General features: G+C 39.8%; 1 protein-coding gene across 1 annotated transcript; it reads right to left on the bottom strand.

Annotated features, from left to right (window-relative positions):
* Positions 1-3,131: 3,131 nt before the first annotated feature.
* On the bottom strand, positions 3,132-23,792 carry LOC148064821 (growth factor receptor-bound protein 2). Its single transcript, XM_087809275.1, has 6 exons — positions 23,636-23,792; positions 21,198-21,441; positions 8,945-9,042; positions 5,782-5,904; positions 5,521-5,698; positions 3,132-4,756 (listed from the first exon to the last, which is right to left on the bottom strand). Exons 2-6 carry the CDS (start codon positions 21,273-21,275, stop codon positions 4,574-4,576), a joined length of 660 nt encoding a protein of 219 aa, XP_087665401.1. The 5' UTR covers positions 21,276-21,441; positions 23,636-23,792; the 3' UTR covers positions 3,132-4,573.
* Between the last annotated feature and the right edge of the window lie 1,133 nt (positions 23,793-24,925).

The raw sequence follows: 24,925 nt of genomic DNA, 5'->3' as shown, positions 1-24,925 counted from the left end.
TTGGACGAGTTTTTCCGGGACTGAAGGACTCGTCGCACCTGCCGACCTTCTGACCTCCACAGTTCTGAGAGAGAATGTCGCGACACCTTTGTGCACAACATGATGAAGATACAACAGACCAGCATCTTCATCCTCATCATCCTCTCGGACCCTGAAGACCACATGGGCACACCGTGGACAGGTTCTACTCACGGAGCGGTCCGGGTGGTCTCGGTGGTTTCTCTGGGTTTCAAACCCGCGTAAAATCCCAGAAGCAGCAGCAGCAGCAACAACACGACTAGAATCAGAGCGGTCGGCTGCCACGCCGGGATGCCCATGTTTGGCTAACCTTGCTCTCCCGCTGGACCCGGGGAGCCCAAAAGAGGGGGACGCCGGTCGTCTCAGCCGCACCGTGTGCCACGACCTTATAAGGTGCGCCTGGTGGGTCCGGCCAAGCTCGACGGTGAGCAGGAGGTCAGGAGGTCAGAAGGTTTCGGCGGTGACCGGAGATGTTATTCTGCTTCTAGGAGAGAGTTGCCGGTTCAATACTCACTCTGCTGGCGCTGGAGCGAAGGCTGATCGTCAAGGAGACCAGGATGAAGATGAGACTCCCTCGTCCCGCACGTCATTTTAACTGCTCTTCGACACCTGGAGGTGGAGCTCCGGCGGCGGTTCCCGCCTTCGGCAGCAGCGGCACAGGAGCAGGAGGGGCCACGACCTCGGGAAGAGTCCCAGCTCCCCAGGGGCTGCCGGGACGCGTCAAACTGTCGTCGTCAGTGGCTGCCAAATCAAAAAAATACATGTAATTGAATTTTGAAAATGTTGAAACTAGTTTTTTTCAAGCATTTTATATTTCTAAATTGAATTCAATAATTTGTTGATTTAAAGTTTTGAATTTTTTTAATCTAGTATTTTCTATTGAATGTTTTTTACACATAAAGCTTGATATTGTCATTCAAATAGTTAAAAAATGAAATGTAACATTTTTAAATCTCTTTTAAATGTAAAGTAAAAAAAAGGTTTGTACAGTAGTAACATCAGACGAATCCAATCGAACACAGAGCCTCATGCACTAACTTTTAAATTAAGCTGTAAAATCTCCAGTGTCTTCTTCATGGTCACATGATCGTCTGTGCGTCGCACGATTGGTTGAAAGTTCAATCAAGTAGCTCAATAGTTATTAACTTTTAATATTGAATTAAAAAAGGCTACAAATTGAAATATATTTAATATAGAAAAAATATTATCAAATAATTTGAGTTTGAATATTACGCTCAATGTGTAAAATAATTATTTAATAAAAAAAAACGGAATTTGATTATTCAGAAAATACAGAATTAAATGCTTAAAAAAACAGTTTTAACATTTCAAACGTTAGGTTCACTGTCACGGCGTCACTGATTTCAGTGGATGACGTATCCTGGAAAAAGATCATCGAGCAGAAACCGTCAAACGTATGGAAGGAACTCGAGGTATTCGACGGGAGTGTTTGATGATTTTGGCCCCTGGTGTGATGGAGTTTGACGGGTGGAGGTAAAGAACGCAGACGTGTGTTTTTCTATCTTCTTTTTTTTTGCTGCCTGGTGATTGTGTTGCACTTCGTATGCCTTCATCCACTGTTGGTACACTTAAAACCACGATGTGTGTATTTAAAAAAAAATAATTAAAAAACACTATTTAGATTTAAAAACATGATTTTGAAAAGCATTTGATTATAATAATGAAAATGAAGATCATGATTAAAAAACACTTTCTATTGACCTTCAATGATCGATCGTTTAATATTAAAAGAAAGTTAAATGATTCTTTTTTATACCTTAGACAACTTCCACGTCCAAGTTAATTTTCTAATGTCTAATGTGATACTATGAAGTTAGTTTTATTCCTCTATTACTAAATCAAAACAAAGTAGCTTCGACCCTCCCCCCCCCCAAAAAAAAAACCCTACATAAAAGTATATACTTTCTTTTAAAAATAAAGTTCTTTTTTGTGTTTTGTGTAGGAAATTTTTGTCTTAATTAATCAGTCACAAAAGTGTTGCTTTGATAGAAGTATACATTTTATTTTCGTTAAAGTGGAAAATGTAAGTATTTATTATTATTATTATCAATAAACTAAAAATATATATTTTAAAAGTATTTTTTAAATAGATTTAACCAACTTGTTTTTTTTGTTTTTTATTAAGCAATATTTTTGTTTGAATAATAAAGAAACTGAGCTACTCTCGAATAATACTTCCTGAAATAAAGGGTTCGATATATGCGAGTAAATACAACATCTGGTCACGTGTTCGGGTTCGGTTCAAAAGTTCAGAGGACTTTCAACGTAGGCTCCAGTGACCGGTTCTGACCAGCAGGAGGCAGAAGTGCGCCGCAGACTGAAGCTCCAAAACCAGCAACTCTTGCGTCACGTTTCTTCTTAAGAAAGATGAATGTTTTCTGAGAAGTTGCTCAACATTGAACATCTAGAAAAAAACAACCACAAGCTGCACCAAACATTATGACCACCTGAATGATGCAGTGGTCAGTGGCGAACCTGGAGGGAGGAGGACTGACATAGAGGACCATTTGTGACGTAAAAGTTATTATATGAAAGTATATCAACGTCAGAATATTGAACGATTGAATTTAACAATTCAAATGTACAATTATAAAGTGAAACACATGTTTTTGAAGCATTGATTATTGTTTTTGGTCATTTTTAAATTCAACAAAGGATGAATTAATTATTTTATTACCTGAATTAGAAACATCGAATATTTTTTAAAATACTTTTGTGTAAAAATATATTCTATATTCCAATAATAAAAAAAATGATTTCATATCATTTAATTTGTAGCCTTTTAAATTCAATATAAAAATGTTGGTACGATAGCATCAGACAAAACCAATAGATAACCGAGCTACTTGGTGAAACATTTTCAGCCAATCATGCGACACGCAAATGATCATGTGACATTCAGGTTTAGTCTGGTGACCATCATCCCAACATCTTTATATTTAATTTAAACGGCTACAAATTAAAACATATTGACTTTAGAACAATTATTTTAGTTATTGGAATAAAAATATTAAACTGCGTTTCTGATGACAATGATATACTTTTACTTTTAAAATCCACTTTTGAACAAACACAGGATTCAATAAAAACTGTTTTTTTAATAATTGCATTTTATTAATTGGAAACAAAAACAAATAAGCAAATAAAAAAAAAAAAGAGTGGAATAACAAAACGGCGTCGTTAGGTCTGACGAGGAAAGAGACACTTAAATAAGAGAGTTCATGTCGGTGACGGTGGCGGGGGGGTCGAAGGTCACGGGGGGAGCATTGAGGGGTGGGGGGGGGGGGGGGTCGAGAAGGAAGGTTGGAGTATTTACACCGTAGCTCACTGCAGGACTGACCCCGGTCGAGAACACAGGAGGGGCTTTGAAAAGAAGCGGAGACACTGAGAGCAGAGAAGGCACTATCCAGAGAGACACAGTAAACACACGGACCAGACGGGAAACAAAAGAAAAACAAAAGAAACAAAAAAAAAAAAAAGAAAAAAGTGCTTGACCACACGTCACGTCGGACAAGAAGAAACGTTCACATCATTTTGAGCATTAAACTGTTGACTGTGTCGCCCCCTGCAGGCGGGGAGAGGCGCCGGCACGCTGGAGACACGCCTCCGCTCGTGGTGGTGGTGATGGTGGCGATGATGATGGGGGTCATGATGGGGGTGAGACAAGAAGTTCAGCATGTGTTTGAAATCCCTTGGTTTTTGTGTAGTTCAGTTCCTCCACTTCCCTCATGTTCAAACGTCAGCTACATTCACTGCCGAAAAAAAGCGGCGGCAATAAATTACAAGGGATGGCGGCTGACCTCGACACAGCATTCACGGGCTCCGCCCACTTTCCCCGGTTGCCCCGGGGGGGTGGGTCCTCGCGTGAAAGCCGCGACCCCCCCGGTAGGAAAAAAAACAAAAAAAAATCCTGCCATCGCACGAGAGAACAGTGACAGTGACACTTCTAGAGCTACGTTTCCTAGACTACCGTAAAGATTGAACATAATTTACAAATGAAAAAAAAAAAAGAATGTGATGAAACACATACAAATATATAATATATATTCTTAAAAAATGGATTCTCTCTATAGTCGATTCATTTATACAGCCGGCGGCTCAAATCATCTGGACAAGATGGCAACAGGTTCTTTTTTTTTTTTTTTTTAAAAAGCATTTCTTTTTTTCCAAACTCTTTTTTTTTTTTTTAAAACAGCGATTATCTTCTCGAGTTAAAACAACATGCGGCGAAAAACAGGAGAAAAGGCAGAATGTTAAGAAGTTGAGGAGGCGGCGGCGGCGGCGGCGGAGACGACGGGACGTTCAAGGTTGATTTTTTCTTTTTTTTTTTTCCTCTCGTCACGCTTCACTTCCCTCTCAGACGTCCACATCTTTTTTGGCGAGAGAAAGTTGCCGCCTACGACAGCACGACTCCCGCCTCGTCTGCTGTTGCTGGAGGGGGTGAGCGGGGGGGGCGGGGGTCAGGAAGGGGTCGAAGGTGGCGGGAGGGCTGATGACATCACGATGGTCGGAAAAAAAAGTTGACAAGACTCTTTTACTGAGGGAGGGGCTTGACGTAGTTGCGGGGGAACATGCCCGTCTGGCCGTGGCAGCCGCCCTTCCACCAGTTGGGGTCCGAGTTGTCCAGAACTTGGATGAAGTCGCCGCGCCGGAAGCCCAGCTCGCCCTCTTCCTGCGGGTCGAAGTCGAAGAGCGCCTGCACGTACGTGGGGTGTTGCTGGAGGAAGAGGAAGATGGAGTCAGTGACATCATCAAGAGGCGATATATCCGTTTTTTATTAATATTTCTATTGAATAATCTCCATTTTTAGAGGTTTCATTTGTTCTTGTTTAAAAAAAAATAAGTGAATATTTTAAAAATAATAATATTTACACAGAGTTTAATATAAAAATTCCAATAATTCAAAAATACTTTTTCTAAATCGAATATTTTTTAATCCGTAGCCATTTGAATTCAATATAAAAATGTTAAATGTATAATAGACAAAACCAATAGATCACCGAGCTTCTGGATCAAACTTTTAGCCAATCACGTGATGCGCAGGCGATCATGTGACAACAAAGCTATTCGCAACTAATGGTAGATTTACAGCTTTAATCGAGCAGCTCAGTGATCAATTGTTAATGTCTGGTGAATCTATTATTCAACATTTTTACATTAAATTTAAAAGACTACGAATTAAAATGCATTGAATTAAGTACATTTATTTTTTCTTATTATTGGAGTCAGAATATTAAACTCTATGTGTAAAATATATTGATTTTCAAAATACTAAAAAATATTGAATTAGATCGTTAAAAAACGAAACAAATTAAACATTAAATATACAAGTAATTGAATTAAATCAATAATAAAATACTTAAATAACCCAAAAACACTTCACTAAAAAAATGTTTCAACATTTAATGATTCAATATTCTTCAACTATTGATGACATCACTTGTACGCCGGCGAGCGTTTGATTGACAGGCGCGTCTTCACCTGGTGGACGTGGTGGACCTGCTCGATGTCTCGCAGGAAGATCTGCTGATTGCGGGAGACGGAGGTGGAGCGGTGATAGTCCACCAGCTCGTTGAGGGAGTTGAACTTCACCACCCACAGGAAGTACTTCCCGGCGCCGTCGCGAAGGACCTTGAAGTGTTGGACGTCGTTGCCGAACCTGCGGAGAAGGATTGTTGAGGTCGAGCGGGTGTTTCTCGGGTGTTTTTTCGGGGGGATACGGGGGAGAGACGGGGGACTCACTTCACAGACAGGGAGAAGTCGCCCGGTGCGCTCTCGCTCTCTCGGATCAGGAAGGCGCCGTCGTGTCGTTGTTTGTTTAGCATCTCCTCTGCTTTGGCGCGAGGGATCTTCCCGAAGAACCACCTGGAGGAGAGACACGGGTGAGTGTGTCGTGTCGTTCAAATGGATTTATAAATAAAGTTTTTTTTCAAATTTATTTACGGCAAACTCTTTAATATCGCCAACTCTGCGTCATGTTCGTTCAGTTTCATTTATGATGTCTTGCAAGAAAAAAAAAGCTACAATAAACCGAAGACATGAAATGTGACCCGTGGTCCGGCGAGGGATTACTGTGCTCGAGGGGAGACATTAGGGGAGTCAGAAAAAAAACAAATGATTCTTATCATTGTTTTATATTTAAATAAAGTTTGTATACTATTGATAATATTTTTTTTTATCTACAAATAATATCAGTGTTCATTCATTTTTATGTTGCAATTTAACTACCGGCCACTAGATGGCAGTCATTGCTGAATGTAAGTAAGTAAGTTATTTGTATTTATATAGCGCTTTGTACAGTCAAATCCCATGAGATCCAGGCAGTGACCGAGGATGAGAGGATACAGTGGAATCCAGCAGCTTTTACAGCTGATATTTGGACATAGTTTGGGGTCGAGTACTCTGACAATACTACAAATATTTACTTGTTATATACTTAAAAAATTATAAATCTTTATTTTGAAAACATTATTTTTCAAATCCAATTTTATTTTTACCATGGTTCTTTTATGGATTAAAGTTTAAAACAGTGTCTATACAGTAAAATAATTATAAATGTATATTTTTCAATGTAGAATTAATATGGAAATATTCACAGAATTTGTCCTTTTTTGTGTTGCAATTAAACTTCTGGCCGCAGTTTTTTTACGAACTCAGTTGAAGGTACAGTGAAATCCTCTGAGATCAAGGTGGTGACTGAGGACGAGAGGATACAGTGACTCCAGCAGCATTTAAAGCTGATATTTGGACCTATTTTGGTTTGAAAACAAATGAAAGCAGTTACGACTGAGGACGAGAGGATACAGTGACTCCAGCAGCTTTTAAAGCTGATGTTTGGACATATTTTGGTTTAAAAACAATAGACAGCAGTTACGACTTCGTCAAGAGTCATGTGGTCTGTAAATTCTGCAACACCAGAGTCAAGTACTCGACAATACTACAAATACATCCTTGTTACTACAGTATCACGACACATCGTAAAACCTCGAGTCATCTTTAGGAACGGTGAGCGAGAAACGCTGACAGTGACTGCAGGTTTGTATCAACATTGATTCTCTATAAGGATAATTATAAACACAAACAATAATGATTGTTGCTACAAAGAGCAACACAGCAGCAAGAACAAAGGTCAATAGAATAGACCCCTGAAGGGACGGAGGGCGAGGAGGGGCTTCACGGAGGAGCACAGCTGCGCTAAAGGTCAATATTCAATTAAAGGAAGAGGCCAGCAGCACACGGGCACAACAAACATCTCACTAAGTGCATGTTGAGAGTCAATATCCTTGAAAGGTCCCACATTAGTGCGCTTTAACGCACACAGTTGTCACGTATTGGGGAGAAGAAGAAGAAGAACAATCCAAGCTCAGCGACCGCGGTCACATGACGCCTCAGAGGACCTGGATAATCCAGTTAACACCTGCATTAACCTGTAGGTGATCCATCGAGATCGGACCAGGTGATCTCTGGCTGGAGAAGAACTAACTTCTGCAAACACTTTCTTATTTATCATATCATTATTGCACAATTTTCGCACATCTACTCCACAAACACTGTCTTTTCAACCTCTACGGGGAACTTCTTATCGTTTAGCTTTGTGGTTTCTGCATTTATTCTATAAATGTTTTCACTTCCTGTTTACAAACTCTTTAGGATTATGACAACATTTTTTAAGTGCCGTACACTCCGTTATGTCCATTTCTGTGTTTTAGCAACAATCTACCGTTACGTATAACGATACAGGGGCAAAGATATAATTATATAGTGATACTGTAGTATCAAGTATATATTTGTAGTATTGTCCAGTACTTGACTCTGATGTTGCAGAATTTACAGACCACATGACTCTTGACGAATTCGTAACTGCTTTCATTTGTTTTCAAAACAAAATATGTCCAAACATCAGCTTTAAAATCTGCTGGAGTCACTGTATCCTCTCGTCCTCAGTCACCGCCGGGTTTTTATTGTCCCTTCGGCTGTGGAGTACAGAACGAGTGCTGCCATCAAGCGGCAAAAAATGTAGTTGCAAATTTTTTTTAACAATCAACTTGAATATTTGCATTTAAATATTTGTTAAAGTGGTTTTGAGTATTGATACACTGTATCATCTAGTCCTCAGTTTCTTCCTAAAGCTGCAAAGGACGTAATGACTGCTTCCATCTAGTGGCCGGATGTTTAATTGAAACAAAAAAAAAATTATTAAAGCCGTTAGTATTCACATTTTAATATTAAAGAAACATTTTTTTTATTTATTTTATTGTAAGTAAGTAAGTAAGTAATTTTTATTTGCATAGCGCTTTTCCAGACCAGGGTCACAAAGCGCTTAAACAATCAAAACAATACTCAATAAAGTATATAGTTTAAAGCGCAAGATAAAACTGATAACACATAGATAATACACATTGTATACACACTTTATTAATATATATAAACCATAAAAGAACTGAGATAAAAATGAAATTTGATTTGAAAGACTAAAGAAATACAGTGATATTGTGAACAAATAGCATGTAGTATTGTCGAGTACTTGACTCTGGTGTTGCAGAATTTACAGACCACATGACTCTTGACGAAGTCGTAACTGCTTTCATTTGTTTTTGAAACCAAAATATGTCTAAACATCAGCTTTAAAAGCTGTTGGGAGTCCACTGTATCCTCTCGTCCTCAGTCATTGCTGGGATTTCATTGCAGGACGCAATGACTGCTGCCGTCTAGCGGCCGGAGGTTTAATTGCAACACAAAACTAAGTATCCCTGGCACTGGACTTTGGTCGCGGTAACTACCGTTTTTACAGCGGCTGTTAAAGTGGTTGCTGGTGTTATCAGGGTAGCGAGAGGATTGTGGGCGTGGAAGACAGGATTGCATTTTTTAATAACAAACGGCAAGAGAATTCAAAAGCGATACTCACAGGTGGGCTTTCATCTCGATGTAATTCTTGGGAATAAATCCGTCTTTCCCGTTCAGCTCCGCCTTGTACCAGTTCTGGTCGCACTCTTCATTTAATACCTGGAGAAAACAAAAACCACGTTAAAAGCTGGGCTAATGGGTCCAGATCCGGGTCCAAGAAGAACCTTTTTTTTGACACAGGAGAGACGAGACTCATCTCGCTGTGAGTCAAGTCTCCGAAATAGGAGTCGGTGACGATGGTCACCCACGCGACACCGGCATGAGGGTGAGAGAACCAGTGTACTGGATCTTTTTCGCTCTCATTACAAAAGGCTGATAAAATCTCTTCATCAACTGGAGAAGGTGACGATGATGACTGAGGATTTTTTTTATCATCCCGCGTGGATTAATGCGACACTTTCCCCGACACCCCCGTCAAAAGACTGTCGCCCAGCTGTCCGGTCGGACTCGGGCGAGAGTCCAGATCCATTTGCTCCAGTGAGCTTGCAGAATACCAGCTGTCGCCCGGGCCCGGGTCAGCTGTCGAGCCCACATGAGACTGGCATGAGGGCCTGTGGGTGTGGCACCCGGACGACAACAAAGGGGACATTTGGCATCGAAGTTCAGGTTCAGTCCCTCGTCTCGAGACTCCAAACACTTTCATATCACGACCAGGATGGCTACGATCACAGATTGATTCTGAACCAAACCACAGAGACTTTCTAAAAACACTCTGCATCCGTGGTCTTTGACGTGCAACCCTCCAGATGATATTCTGTGGCCCTCAATGCGATATCACTTATATGGTTACGATAGAACCAATTACACAAAATGGCCCAAATTCACAGGAAAACCACAGACAATTCCATGAAAAATCAATCAAAGACGTTAATTAAAAACAGCAGAAAGACCCCCAGCCTGGACCACTGCTCTACATAATGTGGCTCATGTGTGACCTTTACAGATATTTCATTGATGTCAATGCGAGGAAATGACACGTGACACTGTGAGGAGCGTTCGAAGGACATGTTTTAAAAAAGACAAATCCATACTTGAAACTATATTCAACACACAGACAACGTCAGTGGCGATCAAACACCTCCGTCCACTTCAGTCTTCACTTCAATTAACTTCTGCTTTTTTTTTCCTCCCTGCATGCACTGCTGACTCACAAGAAGAGCTCATGATCCGCGGAGTGAGTGGCCCCTGCAGGCCCTGGTCATGAGCTCCATGTGACGCTGCGACTGAGACCGGTCTGCTGTGAAGCCGACCACAGGAACCAGAAGTACGACGAATCCACGCTCTCGCCCTCTTGAACAGCTGAGCGACAGTTTGAAGAGCACCGGTAAGATGCCAAAGCAGAACGTGTAGGAGGTGAAATGTGCTCTTCGTTATGCACTGAAGAAGAGCAAAGCTAATTTCGGCAAACTTGCATGGGGCGGGTTCCTGTAGGGCAACCCCCGGATATCGGTGCAACTTCTTCTTTCTGCAATTCTTTAGACACAAGCAGTTTTTCTGACTCATTTCGTACCATGGAGAGGAACCTTTAATAGAACCATCTCTGGCTCTTCTAACTGTTCTTTATTTCTATGAGCCACACATTGCGGTTGTTACTCCGAATATGCTCTCTCTTACTCTTATACAGTATACGGTCGATTTAAAGACATTTGGCGTCAACATTCTTACATCTTCCTCTTTCGCACAGACACACAACTTCCACCTCTGCCCTTCAACTTCTAAGACGGTTAGATTCGCAGTATTCTTCCCCAAATAACTTCCCAGTATCACATACACTTGTATCAACTTCTACTGCACGTTCTATTATGAAGTTATTACAAACATTGTATCAAATACTACTTCAATGAAAACATGAGTTATCCAGTAGTTGTGTAAACGATACGCATCACACGATACAGGGGCAATGATAGGAAATATTGCTATATATAATGTGATAAATTGTGATACTGTGGTAACAAGGATATATTTGTCCAGTACTTGACTCTAGTGGAATTTACAGACCACATGACTCTTGACGAAGTTTTAACCGTTTATTTGTTTTCAAACCAAAATATGTCCAAACATCAGCTTTAGCATTTCATTGTCCATTAAGCTCCAGAGTGAATAGAGGCTATTTCTCAAAGTTTTAATGCAACACTAAAATGTACAAACATAGTAAATATTTGCATGTTAATTGTAAATAAAACAATATAAAAATTGAATTATTTAATTATGAAATACACTTTATTGACCTGTAAACAATCAAAGAACTATGGTGAAAATGTAAACGGGATTTTAACCACAACACAAGTTTAAATTGGGAATACACATTATATTTATTAAAACCTTAATTAAAGAAACATAACTTCTAAAATCAGCAATGTTTGTTTGCGTCAGGCAGAAGGTTCCGCAGTATCCGCTGCAGAACAGAAAGATTAAGCAACAGCTTCCTCCCTCTGGCCATCAGACTGTTGAATGAAATATAACTTCAAGCAATACACTATTTAAAACAGTATTTATTTGTTCTATTTATATATATATATATATATATATATATATACATACATACATACATATATATAGCACTATTTTCACTTATTTATATTGATATTTATTATTGTATATATAAATAAATGCATAAATATTATATGCAATATTTAAAACATTATTTATTCTGTTTATATTATATTGCTCTATTTATAATTATACAATCACCCTATGCTGTGTTTTTTAAACGGTTGCCAAGCCAATTTCGTTGCCAGTTTTTCACTGCTGTGTTCTTCTGTGCAATGACAATAAAGAAAGTGCAAAGTCTAATTAAAAAGTAAGTACAATAAAAATCACCTCCTTTCCAAGAATCCTTGTAATGCACTTGAGCTTAAGACAAAGTTTGAACCAGTAAAAATGAGGTAGTATTTAATTTGATACTCCCAAGATTATACTCTTAATCCAACGAACCGTGACCTGTCGGTATAAGGCGACGTGTAAGACCCAATCGCTCTGAGTGGAGTTCATAAATCCAAAAGCTTTTTCAATCTTCTGCTGCCCAGGAGAGGAAGGGCAGGAGGGAAATATTTGATGAGCGTGCACTTTTTCAAACCCAACAAGAGGGGGAAGACCACAGCAATGTGACGGACCAGAGGGCCAAGTCAGCAGCACCGGCAGAAAGATTTTTTGACATCTGATTTAGCAACACTATCCAAAGACTTTGTGTGTGTTTGGATTAACTCCTGCACAGCTGCCACGGGAGACCCCCCCCCCCCCCCTCACACCCCCAGACAAACACGTCTGACAATGGATTATTAAAACGCTTCCACACTAGAACCATGTCTGTCGGCACCACAACTGTTTACACCGACAGACAAAGACTGGACCTTTGAAGCAGGTCTCATGTTTACACGTGCAGAACAAAGTATTCCAAGACTGGGTCAGATTTCTACAGTTTATGTCCAGTTTAATTCAAAACATTTAATCAACTAACATTGAAGACACAATCACATTAATTACATAGGTTTTAGGTAGAATTTTTTCATGTTTTTGAAGATTAAATAAACGTATTAAGTCCACCGAAAAACCTTGCTGCCCAATTTGAAAAACTTCCTGTACAGAATATTCACCGAACACGTTGCCAGGGGCCGCTTTCAGTCGTGAAGAAAATGTTGGCTGAAGAGCGAATACTCAGTATATTACTTCCCCTTGTTGCCCAAAGCAAACATCCCTTCACACGGTTGCTACAAATATCTAGAGATTCAAAACCAATCTTACTGATCGCGTTGACATTCTGAACACTTTTGAAATATTTTTAAGACTATCAACGGATTGATTTGATTGGTCGATTATTGATAGATTAATAATCTGATTGAGGATTTATTTTTTCTGCGGCCGTCTACAGATGAACGGCGCTAACAGTTGTTCACCTTTATTAATACATTGTCTGAAGATTAAGAAGAAAGAATCAAACATTGGTAACATTTTGCAAGTGAAAATAAGAAGCAGCTAGCATCAGCATTCAAAAGGAAGTTGAAAAGAAGTTCAAGAAGAAAACCATATCACTTACAGGAAGTAAACATTCAGAGTTGTAACGTTCTTAAAGAGACGACTTACGTCTTGATTTAAGTGCGTCTTAAATAGATGTTGGACTTTATCGCATCTTCGGTTTGTGTCCTTTCGTACAAAAATCTCTTCATTGAAATATTTACACTAGAAAATGATCATAAGCCCCGCCCACTGAATACGCTCCCAATTTCCATAACCACACCCACCCTGCTGTGATTGGTCAAACATCGAGGAACCAGGAAGTGTCCACATTAGTTTCCCTTTTAAAAAAAAAAGAAGGATGACCAAACTATTTCTACTGATTTAGCTACAAACCTTGCTTAGGTCAGGAGTTTAAAACTCAACCACACAAGGGGCCAACAGTCGAGGGCCAGACAAAATGTACATTTATTTATTTATTTACTTCTTTAACAAAAAGTATACGTCTTACTTATCTTAACCATCCGTGTTTGTTCTCCTTCATCAAACACTCTTGAATAATCTATGGACGAGTCTGAAGAGAATCACGTGTTAGGATTAAAAAACAAAAAGTTTCTCATTTATTTCCAATGATTCTGAATCCAATCAGTTTTTCCGCCCAAATGCATTTACGGAGGAGATAATATAAAAAACGATGACGTAAGAAGCGATCAGCGGATCAAGTCTGTGACGGTTAATCTCTCTTTTCACTTCATCCGCGCTCGCACATTTATAGACGGCATCGGCGCTTTTCGATGCTTGAACGTGACGTTAAACAAAAACACCGCGGATTAAATGTTTTCACCGTTGATTTGGATCAATCGTTCGAGCACCCGATCGCACGAGTGAGCGTTTTGTCTTAACAAGAAAATCTGCTGATGAACCAACTTGAGTCACGTTTATTTCAACATCAGGCAATATCAAATGGAACGTTTACGTCACCCGAAAAAACATCCCATATTGGCCTCATTAAAAACCCTGTATTGACACATTTTGGGTCATTGCCATCGCACAGAGATTAAAGCTTAGTGATGATATACTGTTGGGGATCCCCCTGCCCCCCAACCCCCCAAAAACAAGCCTTTAGTTGTTTTGGATCCCAGGGTTGGGCAAAAGGGCATCACAGAGACAGTGACCTCCTTTGCTCCCAGCAGGGCTCGGGAATCAATGAGATCTCTTACGAGGAGAAGAGATTACATGGACTGGAGTAAAACGACGGCCTCCGACACTCTTGTAATTAAAATTTGCTGGAAGACCACATATGGAGCATCCTTCGCAGAGCAGAGCCAGCGGTCACGGATTACAAAAAAACAAATTGCGTGGCTGATCCGGGACACAGCTGATGAGGGTTTTATTTCTCTTCGGGTTACACAACACCCACTTTTTTTTTGGTGTAAATTCCCCTTCATTTATTGGCTTGATGGACTGGAGGTCACGAGGGTCAAACGTCTGCTGTCGAAGAGATGCGTCTCGGAGAGTCGGCTGAAATCTTCTCTTCTGATACGATGACACCCCCCCTCACCACCCCACCCGATCGTCTTCTACAGTTTTAATCGGGCGGGACTTTGTGATGACATAATCAAGCTTGGCCTGGACTGAAGTACAGAACAGCTACGAAGGGAAAGTCTCTTTCAATTGCTTCTTCGCGGCATCTTATGGTGGATTTATTACAGTAAAGTACAACCTTCTGGTGTCTCTAATGCCAGAGTTTCATACATTCCCTCTGTGCCATCTTTGCCAGGACTAGTGTAAAGTCATGATATAGTCTTGATATCGTATACTGTAGTTGAACGTTCATGTTGATATGGTGAGCGATAAAGATGTCAGTGTTGAAGATAATGGAGTGAGATTGTGCGTGAGGAAAATATGAGTGACTAAAATGTTAAAGTAAATAAATGTGTCTGTACAAGAAGAACAAACACTGACAAAAATCAAAATCAAAAAAAAGAAAAACACACTTTTGTTTGGCCGCGACTTGGGACTGCTAAACAGAGTGTGTTATCAAGTTTGACACAATGACTTAAAGCAGATATATGCAACATTTTACATCATCACATTTTACTTAATTATCTTGTCACATTTTCGGTAATGATTTAAGTTACCCGGAAGGCAAAACAAGGAAATGACAACAAGAGCTTTTATATCATTAAAGCACTAGTTTACCCTGAATCCAAATGTCACATTATTTTCAGTCATCCATGTCTTTTTGAGATTACAGGCAGAAAAGAATGTCCACAATACTGTTGCGAAGACAGCTTTGCGGTCTACCGTATACAGCTCTCACCATACTTACCCTGTATGTGTACCATGTTAGCTTCTGCTACAAACAAGGACAAAATATAGACTTGTTTTGTTCCGAATAATTGTCATGGCATCACAACAAGAGGGAAATTACAGACGAGCAGCGTGGAGGTATTTGGATGATTTTAAGTTGGTCTTTTTTCGACGAAGACTTTCAAGTGGACATACATTTCTGCCGATAACTCTGGAAATAATCCCAACCATCAGTCGACATGAGGGTGAGCAGAAATTGAACACAAATGTAGTGAATTCACAACATACTAACAACAGTTACACTTCCCAAACACCCTTTAAAAACCTACTTTAAAGTAAATCAGGCGAAAAGGGAATGACTGGATGAGAAACTAAATTACAGTTTGGGAAATAATTACATTACTAAACCACTGGGAATGTGCAGCGGAGCAAGAAAAGATGTTTGAATTAGTTGACCTGGTAATTGATATGGATGGATTTAAGTGGATCAACACTCAGAGTCCAGTGAGCGCTTGACTGAGAAGTGATTGTCCCACATAAGCTTAATAATAATAATTAACTCGATGAAAAAGTCTTGTTTGAATACAGCCGTCATGTCAGCAGTGATCTAGGAGAGATCACATCGACAGACACCTAATTATTCTGGCTTTTGCTGAGAGGGAGTAAAAAAAATAACATGACATAAGACAGACGAATAAAGCAAATGGAAGAGACAGCGACAAAGCTGCTGTGAAGACACACGACTGGTCTCACCGACGACGCTCGCAGAGACGGTTCTAGGGGAAAAACTCCTTGAGGGTAAACGGCATAAAATGAGGGCATCTCTTGTTGAGAGCAGCAAAAGCTTTTTTTTTTCCTGGTTTGTGAAACAGCATCCATTTGTGGCAGCTGACCGACTAAATGCTTTTTATGATTCAGGCTTCTACTGAAAAAAGGAAAATTGGCTTTTCATTCCCACGCCACTCACGCTCGGTGTAGGTCCCTGCGAGGCTGCACGGAAACATGGAAGATGTAGAAATGTTTCTAAAAGCACATTATCAAGCCGTGTTTTTATCCACCCTTTCTGAACTCTATTTTCCCTCCTTGCACAAGGGATTTAAAAAAAAAAAAAAAAAAGCAGACCCCACGCTCTGAACTACAATCTCGGCTTAGATAAAACAGATAATTCTACTACATAACCATCATCAATCGTGTTCGATCGTGATCCCAGAAAGGTGAATGGAAGTTTAAAACTCTACGAGTTTATAATCCGAGCTACGTTTCCAGCCGATGGAAGTCGTGATGCATAACAACGTCTGTGCCGATTTCAAAATCTTCAGATTGGAACCAATGGATTTGGATTTAAACTCCGGCGACTCGAACGATGGCTTATGAGTCAAGTGGGATTTCATCTTTCAAAGTAATTGAACGTATGACTGTAACGGAGGTCGGACACAAGACATCCAGGTCTACTGAAGACTGCGATCCTGCGCGTACAATATGCGTGCGGTCATGTCTTTCAAGCCCCGACACCACAACCTAAACATTCGCCAAAATCCTCATGATGCATCTGTGGCTTTTAAGAACAATCCAGCTCATGGATACGTCTTAGTCATATGAAACCATGAAAGAAAATGAAAGACCGTCGATCCGCCGACGTTAATTATTGTGCGGCCGACGAGAGCACAGTCAAGACTGTATCTCTTGAGACGCCATAAAGTACTCGGGGTGCCGGAAGAGTACACGGGTTCCATTGACGGCAACAGTGGGTGGCATTATGGATGGCTCGTAGAAAAAGAACCTTTATACTCCTGTGAGGTTTAAAAACACGACCACCACGGTCCACATTAATAATGGAAGTATTTGATAAAACTGATGAATGATAAATGTATTGCATTAAAACCATTTTAATTATCTTAAGAATTCCAACTCTAGTCAAATGAAATCCCAGTTTAAAAAGGAAAACTTTGTACGTCTGAACTAGAGATCTGTCCAAAGATTAAATATAATTTCCTGTCCTTCATCAGTAAACAGAAGATGGCTGGCCTCACTAATCCGGGCGATGATCGCCTCGCAAACACGCAGTGCTGTTAATCGTCATTTATTTAAGAGGAAATGAGAACAAGCTTGCAGTGCCGGCGGCGACGACGACAGAACACTCAGCCTCGCTTCAACTCCTTTTAAATCTGTTGGACGTTGAGATTTTGTACTTTGTGATGGAGGAATGAATGTTGTTTTCCAGCTGTGAGCCAACAGATCTATAACGCCGATTGATTGGATTTGATGGTATAGATACCGGGCAGGGTCAGAGCGATGTTTGTATGTATACAGGGCAACAACAGATACAGAGAATGTATGTGACAAATTCTCTGGACTTTATGTGCTAAATTCTAGGGCTGTGTGTTGGCAAGGATCTAGTTCATACAATGTATTGCGATACTGTAGGAACTACGATATCAAACACTTTTTCTGGCTTTTACAACAAAGAAATGAACACATACTTTCTCTTATCAAATGTAAAAGTGTTTGTAGGAAAGTGCTTCTTAAAATATGACCAAAAAATGTAAACGTGTCAACAATAACTAAGTGCTTTAAGAGTCTCAAACAACCTCGAGCAACATGCAATATCCAGTATCTGTCTGTGTTTATTTTTTTTTAACTTAAAACATCAACTTTAAAAGCTGCTGGACTCTGGTTTGTCCTTTTTTTTCTCCACTCATTGATGCCATTTCACCGGTTTTGTCGTTACTTGGGCACGGAGGAAATGACGAATGTTGCCAACTAGTGGCCGGAGGTTCAATTGCGCCACACATATGAATTAACGCAGAGAATATTTGAGTGTTCATTGTAAAATACATCATCAAATGATTGTCTTTTATGCACTATTGAAATTGAAACCATAAAATAAAAAAATTATATCAATACACTGCTATTGAATATTGAAACAGTATCAGGGAAAAAAATATTGTGCTATATTGTTTTTTTCTTACACCCTTACTAAATGCAAGCATAAACTGCCACCACAGTGGAATTAATAAATTAAAAAAGCCAACAGTAAGTGTTGTGGGTTTATTTTAAATAAATTGGGTAGTAAATTCTCAGTTCAAAAGACGAAGAAATCATATCCTGGGATCATCCCGCTCATATACTTGATTTATCATGACGAATATGCTTACGATGTATTAAAGTTGATTTGATTGTTGTAACAAATACTAAAAATAAACTAAAATCATGACTTCAGGGGAAAACCGACACTCGTGTAACCACAGTTCTGTTCATCGAGTGACAGGTGAGTAAGAAAGAGTCAAGGCAGGCAGAAGTGAAAGACTTTTTGTCTATGCATGACAGGAGAGAACACATTGCATAACTTAACTAATCTTCAGATGCAAAATGTCCCATCTGTGCTGACATTTACACGCGCTTCAACTCACAGCTATCTGCGTCGACGGTGAAGATCGAAGAAGATAAAAGAAGATAAAAGAGGAAGGCAGCAACAGCACTGCTGAAAAGTCGATGAAAAAAAAAAAAAAACAGTAACGCGAAACCTCAGGAGAGATAAATACTTCTTTTTTTTTTCTTAACAACCCGGTCTGGAGTTTCATGTATAAATGACAGTTTACTGCGAATGAGTGAGCCAAACGTCGGATGACTCGTGGCTGTAAATTAGAGGGGAGCACGTTCTGGTCGACCATCGGCATGAGTCACCGTGAGCCGGCGTTCAGTTGTCGCTGGAAGTTGTGGATGACTAAAGCTCCGGAGCTCAAGTGTTTCTATTTCACACCCTCAGCAACAGATGGATAAAAATAATAGCCTGGACGTCGTGCTCGCTCAGAGGCAAGAGATACTTAGTCATGGGGACGTATTACTCACAGTATTAGCAGCTTTGTTGACTCCACGAATCTCTCGGTATAACCGATGCATCACAAATTCCATTAATTTTTCATTAATAAACAGGACACAAAGTTGTGAGTAAGTGTTGTCATCGTTTTAAACTTTTACAGCTAAAGTACACTTTCAGTGATCAAGTGATGATGGCGAAATGGACGCCAAAATTCATAGAAACGGGGTCAATGTCAAACAAAGAGGCAGCATTTAGTGGGTCACATTAGCATGGGATGATCAGATCTTCATGTCCTGAACGTGGCCCTGCTCCGTCATGAGAGGGTCTTTGTCCTCCACAGGGTGTTTAGTATTAGTGTCAGAAGACAAGATCACACACGGCTGTGAGAACACGCTCCACCGCAGAGTGTTTTCTTTTTTTTACGCAACAACACAAATACATGTTACATTGGGGATAATTCTTTTTTTTCCAATCAGGGCCTTTTTATCACAGGAGATCTTCACGGCTAAAAATACACTTCCCAGCAATCTTTCTCAGGGCGGGAACGAAGAGATGGGAAATGAATAGAGATGATAAAAGAAAAGTGCAGCTGAGGGACCAACATCATGTCCATCCTCAGTGGGTAAACAGGATTACCGTGGGCATAGCAGCCAAACAAATGATTCAAATAAAATATGGACTGAGCCAGAGGCAACAACATTCATCGGCGCTTTGCTTCCCCCCATTTTTACGTTCGGTCTTCTTCCAGAAATAACCTGCAATGCAGTTCTCGGGCTCTGAAAACAGAAGGCCCGCAAGAACGATACCCTCTAGTCGAGTTACTTTGGATTATGGAAACCTGTGCTTTATTAACCAGTTTTATGATGCTGTGAGAAATCAAATATAATCGCACTTAAAAATGACTTGAGTAATAGTATTACAAAGGAATCGAGTTCATCTTCCAGAGTTCTATGAATCCAGAGACAATTATCTGGGAAACATACCAGAGCAAATTGTCTTCATCCTTTCCTTCTGGGCAAATAAAACCGAAAACTTCACTTTTTTATACAGTCCAGAAAGCAACGCATCACAAGGTGTTGTTACATATACGTCATGCAAACGTTTTAGCCAAATTTAAACAACCATAGCAACAGATCTCAAAGAGAATACCTTAATTTCCGAGCGAGGATTCTTAATGCTCAAAGTAAAGGAATATTCTTCTTTCAGAATTCTTATTAGAACAATTCTTTAAAAAGCTTCTGTCTTTCCACAACTTCAAACTCAAATCATTAATTCAGCAACAAATCCTCCGCGGGGCCTTCGACCTACATATTCCATTGTGAATGAATTGTTGACGCCGAGATGATCATGTGATCGAGAGCATGTTTGACGGCCTCGATCTTATCAGCGTGATTGATCCCTCCAAAATGAAATCCAATGAAACAGACGGGATCACTCGCTGGAGAAGCAACTTCCACTCTTTTAGGTTTAACACACAATAAGCGCTGAATTATTGCAGAGAACCGAGGATCAAGTTTTTATCTAAAGACTTCAATTCTTTCAAAATGCCACGAGTTCGCTCGTAGACTGGACAGAATGCAGTACATTTGTACCTATACCAGATGAATAGAAGTTAAGATGATTTCAAAATTAAATAAGCTGCATGTTTGTTAGTTACACAAATGTATATGACACTTTAAGTCTCTGCATTTTACATTTTGAACCAGAACAACAACTCAAAAGCACTTTAACAAAGCCATGAATCTCTTACAAGAGCTTTTGTTTTAAAAAAGAAGTGAAGGGGGGGTTTCCAACGACTGAAACTCACGACAAACGGATTATGATGAGTGCGTTTAAATCCACATCGACGCAGGAAAAATTGGACTTTCTAATGTCTTTGCCATCCCATCAAGGCCGGATGACGTTTTCAACGTTCTTGTGCTCAGACTCACGGTGTGCACCTGAAATTATTCATGATGGAGGGAAGTAGTCTTTTTTAATCACAGTCTGTCTCAGCATATTCCTAAAAAGAATGGCTCATACCGACATTATTCTGTTAAAAAATCTAAATTAGTCATTTGTGTCTGGAAGCCGGGTGATACAGATGATACATTACAAGAGGGTTCCGCATGGACGGCATAAAGTACTTTTGTGTGCAGGCAATTAAAGATGAAAGTCTTTTTTCGCTCACCTTGAGAACATCTCCACGCTTAAAACTGAGCTCATCATCTGCCGTGGCTTTGAAATCGTATTTGGCGATGGCCTCCATGGTCCCTGATGTGTGCTGGGAAACTTCTGGAGTTGAGTCTTTTGGGCAGAGTGGATAAAAAACAAAAGTATTCCGGCTTCTGTGGCCAGATGTTTTTCTCCTCCCAGTCTATGACCCGCTCCTCGAGGGCTCCGAACTTACATACAGTTCACAGTTGGGGGGCGACCTGCCAATGACAAGAAGATAGTCAGACGAGGAGAATAGGAAATAAAAAAAACACTAGCCATATTTTTAGACAATATAAAGGGAGTACCATTTGTAAACTCACCAACTTACTTATAACAGGAATATTTTCTGTATTTCTGCAAGAACGCGCTGCTTAATTCACTGACACATCGATAGTGACTCACGATGACGGAGGCAAAAGATGGGGGGCCCACTGGGATTCTGTGCAAGCGTCACTCTGAAAAAAGTTCATTTGCTTGTGTGTAACTTTTATATGTATCGAAAAACAAAGCATCATTTCCAGTAGCTGCTGTGGCTACAACGCAGCAAACGATGCATTATTTAGTTCACTCAGGTCTCCTGTTCTGACTGCCAACCACCACCTGACCAGGGCCACGGATAAAAGTCAGTGATCTGGCACATCTTAACAAGCTCAACCTTCAGTCGCCAAGATAAATAGATAAACCTTCATCATCCTGTTAAACTGTTTGCTTGTATGTCAACATGAAGCCCGGAGGGTTGACGCTAACGCCGCAGCCACTAGATGCGACTGTAGCTCGCCAAACAACAGCTCTTTTGAGTCATAACAAAGCATTAGTGACAGAAATGGTTTGAATAGATGCTTTGTTTCTGGGTAACGAAACCACTAATAGTTTACTCTGTCTGCCTCGACACGTCTTATTTTTAGCATAAAATCAGAGTGATTGGAAAAGTGAGGACAAAGGGAATTCAAATTTGCACACAGCATGATTTATTTGCCACAAAGTCACATCGTTGTGCTTTAAAGAAAGCAGAAGCCACCAGTGTTACGCCTTGAAATCAATTTCAATTACAGCTATGAAGTTAAGAGTTAAATAATCACATTCTTGTCGAGTACACACTTTAAGGAAAACTCAAACAAAAAAATTGTTTTCTTAGAAATACAAAGGTTTCCCAAAAAATACCTTTAAAAACACATTATTGTCTAAATGACAGTCTTCTTGTTTAACAGCCTCGAGTCGTCTACGAATAGCACCATCGTGGCAGTAGCGACACAACCACCGTACTATTAGTTTTCCGAACAACTTCAAGGGGACGCCGACATTCGGTGACATCGTGCGATCGTTTCCAACTCTCTTTTCGGTTGAATTAACAGAGTGGAAAGCCAAAATGTGTCTAAACTGCAGTCTCGTCCTCAGTCGTCGCTGGAATATCGATGAATTCATCGTTTCTCAAACACAAAAAATTAAGAAACAAGGGACTATTTGTCAATTGTAAATTCAAAAAACATCATCACGATAGTATTGTATCTATCGATAATATTGTATATATACACCGGGTAGTGTCGTTGAGCAGAACATTGACCTGGACGACCTGGGATTAAACAAAGTGCGAGTATTGTGTTGTTGTTTAGTCACGGTGAGATGGAACACAACAGATAAAGATGGGGGGGTCGGAGGACAATCCTTCAGAGGATTATGTTGACATACTTGCCATCAACCATAGATCCCCAGCCTTCCATATTTTATCAACATAACTCATAAACTTTGTACTGACAGGAAGTGTCGAATATAAACAAAGTTTTATTCAGTAGATATAAAAGGGAAATGTTGGTATTTTTAAGGTGTAAAACGAGGGGGGGTTATGTGTCATAACAGTGTTTTTTAAGTGAGTATAATCTTGTGGAAACAAAGCTGGTGACAGGCGGTGAAAGAGGAAGCTCGTCCGAGAGATGGAGTCACTTCTTCCACCAGAGATAACGTTTTTCTTTAAACGCCGTTTTAAACCTTGTGTTCGTCCACGGTGAGGTTTTTAAAAAAAAACACCGTGACTTCCCCGTGTACTTGCGTGACTTTCTTCTAGCGAGACAGGATCTCAGCTCCAGCAGCAGACTCGCCCAGTGGTCGCCCGAGCTAGCATGCCGGCTAACGGTCGGAAAACAAAAAACTGCGTCGCACGAAAATACCCCGAAACCGTCTCCCTTCGCGAGTCGGTGGAACCAGAAGAAGTGGTCGCACCCGTCGCCCACCTTCACGGTTGTCCTGGCGAGGACGTGTTGCTCCGAGAACGGCGAGGGCCTTCCCCGGAGCCAGCGTCACAATGTGAAAAAGAAAACACCTTTTTTCTCAGGCTTTAGCTTGATGGAACTTGACTAGCCTGCGTCGCCAGAGGAAACACCGAGTAACTTCTGCGGACGACGAACAAACTCCACTCACCACTCAGGCTTCCGAGGTCCGGATGGTTCTCTTTCGCCGTCAAAAAACAAATCCCGGTCGAGTTGTTTTTTTGTTTTGGTTTTTTTTATCCGCCCTCAGTGGTCTCACTGGAGGCACAGAGCCGTGGATCGTCCGACGAGCCTGGAGCAGCTACCAGCGCTGTTAGCATCCGAGCTGGTTTCCGGTTCCGCCCACTGACGCGGAAGACACGCCCCCCCCCTTCGCTACCGTCATCTACAAATAAATAATATTATATTTAAAATCACTGCGGTTTATAATAACAGTTCAAATCCGCGTATATAAAGATGAAAAAAGGGGAAGAAAAAAAACAATCAAGTAGTTTATTTTAAGAGTTTAAGCCAGAGGTGGGAAATTATAATTCTTCAAGGGCCATATCCTGTGAATGGTGTTAGTGGCCGTCGAGCAAAAAGAAAGATGAGAAAATCCCTAAAAAAAGGACATTCGTCATTAGGCCGTGACATTTATTAAGCTAAATAAGCTGCAATTTTATTCTTGTTTATATATATATATATTTTACCTATTCATATATATATATATATATATATATATATATATATATATATATATATATATATATATATATATATATATGAAGAGGTAAAACATATTTATATTTTAATGTTGTAGTTTTGAAGAGGTAAAAATAAACAAAAAAAACTTTTAATGTTGGAGTTTTGAAGAGGTAAAAATAAAAAAATATAAAAAAATATATATATTCTTTGATCTATGTTTTTTATCTTTAGACTTAGATTGTATCATCTTGTTCTTTCTCTTTGTGTTCTTGTTCTTGTTTTATTTTGATTTATTTTTTTTATGAAAAATTGCTGTATTTGCTGTGGCTATTGGAAAAAAACAATTTCCCGAAGGAGACCTCCTGAGGGATCAATAAAGTTCTACCTTACCTTACCTTACCTTATATATATATATATTTATGAGGGTTTTTTTTTCAAAACATTACTTTAACTAACTTTAAAAACATATTTTGAGGGATTAATATATACTAAAAAAAATTACACACAAAAAGGAGTTAAAAAGTAAATGTAAATTAATAATAAATACAAAATACAGTTTTTAATGCATTAGAACCATTTATACATGATCATACTTTGACATTACGAAGCGCTATATAAATAAAAAATGACTTACTTACTTACAGTCATAAGGCCGCACTTTGCCCGGGTCTGAGTTAAACCATAGTGTCATCAATACACTGTACTTAGATGGAAATAAATCAATATTTAATACCTTCCTTTCCTTCTGTGATTGATG

Source organism: Callionymus lyra, chromosome 15 (assembly GCF_982586985.1).
Source record: "Callionymus lyra chromosome 15, fCalLyr1.hap1.1, whole genome shotgun sequence".
Taxonomy (NCBI): domain Eukaryota; kingdom Metazoa; phylum Chordata; class Actinopteri; order Syngnathiformes; family Callionymidae; genus Callionymus; species Callionymus lyra.
The sequence above is the reverse complement of the archived record's forward strand: the minus strand, read 5'-3'. Positions and strand labels throughout refer to the sequence as shown.

Excerpts from the sequence above, each read along its gene's own strand:
- LOC148064821 (XM_087809275.1), bottom strand. The coding sequence starts at position 21,275 with ATGGAGGCCATCGCCAAATACGATTTCAAAGCCACGGCAGATGATGAG. Across the intron at positions 5,905-8,944 it reads ATCGAGATGAAAGCCCACCT|GTGGTTCTTCGGGAAGATCC; the intron begins GTGAGTATCGCT and ends TCTCTCCTCCAG. Across the intron at positions 4,757-5,520 it reads AGGTCCACCACGTCCACCAG|CAACACCCCACGTACGTGCA; the intron begins GTGAAGACGCGC and ends CTCTTCCTCCAG.